This window comes from Notothenia rossii (genome assembly GCF_949606895.1).
Source record: "Notothenia rossii genome assembly, chromosome: 5".
Taxonomy (NCBI): Eukaryota; Metazoa; Chordata; class Actinopteri; order Perciformes; family Nototheniidae; genus Notothenia; species Notothenia rossii.
The window spans coordinates 76,868,810-76,877,222 of NC_136903.1; the positions used below are offsets into that span (position 1 = coordinate 76,868,810).

The 8,413-nt window shown below is 38.1% G+C and overlaps 1 protein-coding gene across 1 annotated transcript; it reads right to left on the reverse strand.

Annotated features, from left to right (window-relative positions):
- Positions 1-720: 720 nt before the first annotated feature.
- tnfrsf1b (tumor necrosis factor receptor superfamily, member 1B) lies at positions 721-7,974 on the reverse strand. Its single transcript, XM_079680137.1, has 9 exons — positions 7,277-7,974; positions 5,755-5,860; positions 3,226-3,351; positions 2,962-3,120; positions 2,444-2,537; positions 2,086-2,366; positions 1,878-1,973; positions 1,448-1,518; positions 721-1,360 (listed from the first exon to the last, which is right to left on the reverse strand). Exons 1-9 carry the CDS (start codon positions 7,325-7,327, stop codon positions 1,025-1,027), a joined length of 1,320 nt encoding a protein of 439 aa, XP_079536263.1. The 5' UTR covers positions 7,328-7,974; the 3' UTR covers positions 721-1,024.
- Positions 7,975-8,413: the final 439 nt, after the last annotated feature.

An 8,413-nucleotide genomic window follows, 5' to 3' on the forward strand; every position in this document is an offset into this window, starting at 1 on the left:
TTCACTGTTAAACGCGTTAATGGGCCGAAGGAGAGGGGCTTCGGCGGGCTGCAGTGTTCGCCTTCAGCCAGCAGATGTCAGCAGAAAACACCTTATTCGTCCCGGTGCAGGAGCTGGAGGTCCTTTAAACCAGGGGTTCCCCAAACTTTTCAGCCTGCGACCCCCAAAATAACAGTGCCAGAGACTGGCGACCGACAGGGGGGGGTGCTAGTGAATTCATTTTCAGTTTTCCGCACTCTCGCGGAAGTGTCATTATTGTCTCAATACTTATTTGTAATCATCTCGCGAGCCCCACTCTGGGAACCCCTGCTTTAAACAGCGGCCGTTATGTCAGAGGCTCAGGTTAGTATGTGCTGTTATACATTTGGATACATTAGTGAGTCCCAAACTTTAGGGGAAAAGTCTCTCACTTTTGTGTATGTTGTCTTCAGTTGTATACTATTACCAAGTAGTAATTTGTATTTTAATCAGAATCAAAATACGTTTATTTGTCCCACAGAGGGGACATTTAAAAAATACAAATACATTTTACGTGAATATCGTATATACCGAATAATACGGTTTCACTACACTTCAAACGGCAATAGTACATTTTACTTGAGTCCAATTTTGTAAAGCTGTAGTTTGTTTTCAAAGGATGGGTTTGTTAAAAATACATAGGCTACGAGTAACACAAATATATGTAATGCATTATAAGAAAACAAATTACCCAAAAAGGGACCAGTTTCAACATGACATTTTATTACAAAGCGATACATTAGAAGTAATGTAATACAATCATAATATAAAACTGACAGCTTCTCAGCTGCCTTTTTATTGTATAACTTATTTCACATACACCACTGAAGTCAAGACTATATTTACATTTATTTACTGTATATACATATAAACATATCGACAATTGATTACTTTGAGATGGAAACCAAGCTTCTCTTGTTGTCTTCATAAAGACTTGCAAAATATAAATCAGATTGTTTTCAATGTTGCAACATGACAGAAAGAAAAATAAGGATTTATCAGTCTCTCATGCCGGTGACTCTTCATGTGTGTAACTTTCATCCTCCTGCACTGACATCAGTGATTCTTTTCCGGCTTCTTGTTGCGGGATGCTTAACAACTCCTCTTCATCTCTAAACTGGAGTTGAGACTCTATATGCGTGGCATTCGGTGTCCCACAAGGCCCATGTCCTATGTTTACAGTGATGTTGACAATGGGAATGGTTGTTAGAGGGCTGATGACCTGAGGGCTGGTGGGCTGAGATAAGGACTGTGGGGGGACGCTGGCCTGGGGCCTGACGGGCTCCATGTCGGATATTAAAGTCATTAAAGGCAGGGTTTCCCTTAAATAACCCTTATTGATCTGCAATAGAAAGGAATGAAAAGGTTAATTCTCAGTGTTCTGTTTAACAGGTATTCACTGAAAAAAAAAAGAGAGAAAAAGACTCACTTTATCCCCACTTTCACAATTTCCATTTGCATCCACTCCACGAGGAAATATTGCAGCATCTGGGTTAAAAACTGAGTAAGCAAAGAGTCAGATAGTGAAAATGTGAGACCAACAGCAATAAACAATAACGTTGATGACAAATAAGGGTCATTATCATCCTGAATTTCAAGTTGAAGATAAATGTAACATGTATACAATCATAGCTTTTCCATAAAACGAGTACATGATTAAAGGGGAAATATTATGAGAAACTAGATTTTCAGTGCTTGTGCACAAACATTTGCATGCAGGTATATTCATAAAGATAACATAAGGTAAACAATGTGTTTTTGAACAATAAAGAATGTGAACATCTTCTCAAATTGAATTATGAACCTAGAAATTAGCATAATAATATGTGCCCTTTTAAAGAAAATCAGGATGCAATTACCTTTCTTCCAGCGTGGCTTACAAAGAATCAGAAGAATGATAGCGATGAAAACAAGCAATCCAATAACACCGGCGAGGACCAGAGGTACCATAGAGTCTAACACAAAAACGACACATGGGCGGAAGGGGGAATGATAAACCAATGATTAGACCTCACAATTTTCTCAGCATGACTTCATTTGAAACATTAAATCAGTTAGTTACCGTACCCAGTGTACTGTCAGGTGATGAGCTTGTTGGGGGGGGTTTTATGGAATAGTTGAATACGTCCCCTGAAGCAGATGGGCTTAAGGACAGTGTGGAGTCTGGCGTTCCACGTGTAGTTTCAGAGGTCACTAATAATGTACTCATCACTTCAGTTGCAGTTGTGAACAACATCTCAGTGGGGGTATTTTTCGTTGAGGTTTGTGACTGCGTGTTTGCATTAGGAGGCTCACACATCGTGTCTGAGGTCGCATCGCCTTTTTTGACAACAACCCTCCCATTGCAGCTGCAGAGAAACAGAGAAAGAGGTCAAAGATCTGAGCTCCAAACAGCTGAGTATAAACGTGATTATTCTTCACTCACTTTGTGTGAGGCTGACAGTGGTCAACAGATGAAACTGTGTCAGAGAACGTCCCATTGGGGCACCGTTCACACCTCACATCGGAGTTTCCTGTCCCTGAAAGAAACACCCAAACCACCAACATTTCACTTTCAGGCATCACATGACATTTTAACGCTATGATACACCCTGTCTGTAACATGTTATCAATTGGATTACATTGAACATCAAGTTTGACAGTAAATGTGGTTGATTAAGACCTTTGAGACGTGTATGTAACAACTTTTATGATATGATATTTATTACAGTATACATAAAAAACATTGAAAGTCAATTGGAGATGTCTTGACATTTATACTTGAGTCCTTACTCTGTAAACTATAACTCTATTCTTGATACATGCAATATCCAGTAATTGATGATCAGATCTCACACAAATTGGATTTTTCAATTTATATCTAAATTGAAATCAGAATATTTAGGAACTACATGTAAGGTAAACACACAAACAGTGACGATTGAAAAATACTAGTTGCTGTACCTGGACTATGCATTCCCCAGCCAGCTTTGCATGTCTTGTAATTGTGACATGCTGCGCAGTGTTTGCCATCAAATCCCATGATGCAATACTTTCCAGGCTGACACACACACCTGGACCTTGAGGAAGAGGAGCAGCTTTGGGCCTTTTGCAGACCTTTATCTTGTTAAACGTAGAAAAATATAGTGATAGTTGTTAAAAATAATAACAATGAATTATTTTCTCCAAAATGTTATATTCAGAGATGTTCAGCTCAGCTATACTCACTTATTTTGCATTTGGGACAAGAGGCGCAGTTTTTAGCGTAGTTCCAGTTCTCCATGAACTGGTCCGTTGGACATTCTTCACACACAGTTGTATTCGTTTCTGAGCATATTTGTTTCGTTTTCTGTCCTGTGAGAATATGTACACGAATTAATCCACAATAATACACATGTCAAGAAATTTTATAACAGCACATGGGCATTGTAAATGACCATTAACAGACAACAATATAAAGGTTCAAAACATACATTTCACATTTGTCTCACGCAATTCGGTGTATATCATAGTACCTCACTTTCTTGGTTTTCCTGGCTAAAAGATATCATCCCATCTTTATACCTAAAACAGTGTTGCTCATCATAGTTACAAATAAAATGTTGATGCCTGTTTGTATAGCACCAAATGCTGGTTAACATGTATTTTATGTCTCTGAAGGTTTTTACTATTTCTATACTTACATATTTTGGTACCACTTCACAATAAGACTACCCTTATAAAGGGTTTACGAATAGTTTGTAATTCATTTATTAATTAGGTTGTGAACACTTTATAAATCATGAATAAGCTTTTATAAGACTTGAGATAAACAGGGCGACTGTGACCGGTTGCTTGCCAAATAGTGAGCCCACATTCATCTGTACTGCTAAGCCTTATTAGAAATGGTAGTAACTCATCAATAAATGGGAATGTGTTTTACACTTTACAATAAGGCTCCCTTTTGGCAACTATAAATGTTAGTAACTCGTAAATAAATGGTCATAAAGAGATGCCAAGAAACATCAAGATGGAAGGGGGGGAATCAACTCAGTGAACAACAGATATCTGTTGTTCGATAGACTAGAGCAGAAAAGACATCACATAACGTTAGCATTTCGAAAATGTTAGCGTGGCTTAATAATAGTGCGAAGAGACAGCGGTTGTCGCCGGACAAGGAGTCCTTCTCTCCTTTCCTGCTAAAAGATGGTGAGTGTACTCAGGGACGAGGAGTCATTTAACCAGCCGCCCATAGGAGTCAGGCTTTACTTTCTTTTATATCCATAAAGACAAAGTAAATCTGTTTAAAGTTGTTTCATATCGATGTTGAGAGGTATCCATATATCTCTTCGTTTTGCTCTCAAAGAGCACCAGATTGATGCATTTAACTTCAATATTTAAAAACGTATTAAAATAGTACTTTACCACTGCACCCCCTCTAATCTCAGATGCACCCTGAGTCATTTTGTTTAAGTACAGTGAGCCTTTCTGAAATATACAGTAAAGAGACAAACCCACCAGCATTATAGGATATAGCCTACTATATGACTTTGAGCCAAATACTTGTATTTGGGCTGTATAAATAAATTGACTTGAAACAGTTGCTGATTTAGAGTACTGGCACCTTTTTTATTCCAATTCAAGCACTGGTTAGAACTGGTTTACAAATGGTTCTTAATGATTAATAAAGTGTTACAACCTAATTAATAAACTAACTATCAACCCTTTATGAATCCTTTATAAGGGTAGTCTTATTGTAAAGTGGTACCCATATTTTTAATGTATAGTGTTGAAGATTTGCTCATTTTTAGTTCAGTAAGAGATGGAGACTTTGCAATTTAGGACACACATTTTACAGCTAAGATAAATACAAACATTAACACTTGCTGCTACCTGCATGGTAGAGATGTGGGATGCAAAACAATTAACTCCACACTGAGTGGGAGAGATGAGGTCAGCAGGCACATGAGATGAAATTACTGTGTGAGCACATACGAAGTTTCCAGACTCCAATCTTTACAAGAAGATTGGGAAGGTACAGGGAGGACAGATATAACATAAGATAGATAACATCTCAAAGTAAAATGCACACTGACAACATGCGTGTATACTTTTGATTATGTTTCTACGTTCCTGAATTGCAACATTGGCTGCACCCCCATCATAGTAGGTTATTTTTGACAATCCGAAACTTCGCATTTAAACTGGAATTTTGAAAAAAACTGACAAAAGTCTTGATTCATTTATGTAAATTCAGCTGTTTCTTTTTTGAAAAGTGAAATATATGTTCAATAGATTCCTTGTCATGTGACCCAATGAGTCCAAATCAATGGAGCATTGTATTCATTCACTGGATGAGACACACCTCTTTTCAAAAACACTTTAAATCACATTAAATAAAAATAAGTGTTTGCTACTTGTCCAGTGTAATACAGTAATAAAATTCTACATTGATTTGGAGTAACTGAATAACAATGCATTGCATTTTTTGAAAAGAACATCCAACTTTAACAAATAATTGTCCTCAAGTGAAAAGTGTACACGATAAACTCAATTTGTGTTGTCTGAGATGAAACAAGGAAATGGATCAATGTCACAGGAGCAATAGGTGGTGTTTATCTTACCCAAGCTGGCTGACATCTGTCATCAAATCCCTTTCATTTTGTACAGAGACAGCTTTGTCTTTCAGTACAGAATGTAACTTAACATTGAGTCCATAAGTACATTTAAAGTCTTCAGAAAATGCGGTCTTTGCTGTGTTTGCAGGACAGCACTTACCAGGGGGGCATTTCTGGCAGCACAGGTCAGTTCCTTCTAACAGATACTCTCTTTCTGAGTTGAGACAGGTTCCACCTGCATCTGCGTGATGGGGCTGAGAGCAGACCTATGGGAAATAGAGACGATAATTGAATGCAATCATCTTATGCATTTGAGACAAAGAGTGTATATTGTTTAAATGCTCTGTTTAAAATGAGCTGCATTAAGGCTGCTAGGGGGCTTTAAGTTAACTAGTCATTTAGACATTCTGAGAAGCGTTTTTTTAGGCCACTTTTGTTCCAGACAGACATATTGACTGGAAGCAAGTAGCCTATAGTCATTAGGTGGAAGAGAAAATAAACACATTGGTCCATGACTGGTTATATTTTTAACCCTGCTAAATAAAAGCTTAAATTAGTGCCAAACTACCCACACCAGCGCCCACATCTTCCTTTCTAGTAATGCTGCTGGCCTGAGCTGCAGACTTCAAACAGGCATTCATTGTTCTGAATTTGAAAGAGGTGCATTTCACCGCTATGGTCTTCCTCTCTAAAAAGCCTTCTAAAAATGTTCAGGCTCCGGACACTGCACACATGCACCCTTGCAGTAAAGCAGGAACAACCTCCCCCTACCACACATACTAAATATCATGAACACATGCTGCTGAAACCGCAGTAATGATGTGCATGTGATGTGCATGACACAGAGCAAAGTTGCTGATACACCTGTCCTGTGCACGAGAGTTGAAAGGCTTTCACCACAGTACCCTCCACTTATAAGCAGAAGAGAGAATATGCTGACAGAAGCAGTGTGTTTCTCGGATTACAGGAAACAGGAGGTGGGTTACAGTAGAAACCCTTGTTTCTGAAGCGCATTCTTCTGTCGTGTGACCGCAGGTAGAAGCGGATGTGATGATAAACACATGGAGCTCTGCGCTATTAATTACCTCGGCTTATCACAAAATTGTTTTTTTCCTTTTTCCCGTGGCTGCATGCCCACACTTACTTATCCTTATCAACAGAAACCGAAATCATACTGTAAACTAGTAGAAAGGATGTTGCATAATGTCATAACGTGATAATGAAAAGGTATCATCATCATGACCATGCACTCTAAACCAAATATTCAGACAGGTTCAACACATCAAAGTCAGATTACAGACTGCTGTAATACAACATTGTGTTATACAGTGCAAAGCTGACATTGATACAGCTGAAAAACGTTTTAAAGAAATAATAAATTCCACTTAATTGGCTCCCGGACAGGTGACACAGTGAGCTGAACTAAAACATATTTAAGGCATAAAATGTATAAATGAACATTTCAGAATAATAGAACAGAGATCATATTACACCTTATTTAAACGCTGATTTTCCTTTTTAGTTTCTCACTACTTTGAGTGAATTAAGGAAGTTCAACTATATTCAACAATTCACATTATGTTTGAACAGTTAGTCGGACATCAGAAGAATCCGGATGTCCAGAGTCCTTGTTATACACAGCAAACATGCATGACAGATTCACACACAGACACAAAGCCTACCTTGGTAGTGAAGCCACTCAGGAGAACCAGTAGTACAAGTATTTCCTTCATTGCCTCTCTAAAGCAGGTTGTAAACTGTAGAGGACAAAGTCACCAGTGTGTACTTATCATTTTATAAAGGCGGGCCAGCAGTGCTATGAGGAGCCATTTCCTTGAACTGAGTCGAGTGTTCGGAGGAAGGAAACAAGCAGGCAGGCTCTGAAATGCACTGAGATTGAGTTGAGAGGGGGTTAAACACTCATGCTGTGCTCCCCGCTGATATTAAGTGTCTATATACAGGATCAAAACACAATTCATAATTAATTAATTATTTCATCTTTCTTTACCTGCAGCTGATTAGGGGAGCAATGCAATGGCTGTACACTCCCTTTGAAATATACATAACATAACATTTTAAAACACTGCATGAAATAACTTTATTGTTGCTTTTTAAAAAAAAAAAAAATCTGTTTGCCTTAAAGTTAACATGATATAGTGGTCACATCATTAATTAATTAATAAGTTAAGTGAAGATCAGCTCTGTCTAGGGTCCTATCTGAGATCCAACTTTTGGTGAATTGTTTGCAATACCAGAAATCCTTTCAATCCAAGAACAATATTAAGGTCTCCCTGCTGGAATTATAAATACGGACCCTCCTATATGACAAGTTATCATCTAATTTTACCATTCATTAATGAGCTTGAATAGCATAAAGGTTGCAAAACAATAAAAACATGAAAACTAGGAAACTTTCTATGCTGCTCCCTCAGTGATTAATCTGCTTCTATCAGTGGCAAATTAGCAGAACTGACTCACTGTCAACTACCCAAACAGGAAGTGGACCCACTTGGATTTTCATTGTTATTCATACACATAGTTGTGTCTGCTGGTGTGCTGCATCCACTGTAAAAGCAAAAGTTTTAGGCAGGATACGAATCAGGATATAATCATTTCCAAGTAAGAAGCCGCGCTGCTGTTTCAATGCTGTGGCAGAATATTGTGGTTAAAAATAACACAATACATGTATTTTTGTTCCGCATAAGTGATTTCAGAAATCACTTTAACCAGAGGCTCTAAAGCAAACAATAACAACGTCACCAACTTTACACATTGAGCTCCCTGTGCACATGTGGGAATAAAGGTTTCTTTCATTGCAC

What these genes read in the sequence shown, in the direction of transcription:
- tnfrsf1b (XM_079680137.1), bottom strand. Translation starts at nt 7,327, where the DNA reads ATGAAGGAAATACTTGTACTACTGGTTCTCCTGAGTGGCTTCACTACC. An exon ending in ATCACCTGACAGTACACTGG is followed by an intron (nt 1,974 to 2,085) that starts GTACGGTAACTA and finishes TTTTTGTGTTAG; the next exon opens with ACTCTATGGTACCTCTGGTC. An exon ending in TAAGCCACGCTGGAAGAAAG is followed by an intron (nt 1,519 to 1,877) that starts GTAATTGCATCC and finishes TTGCTTACTCAG; the next exon opens with TTTTTAACCCAGATGCTGCA.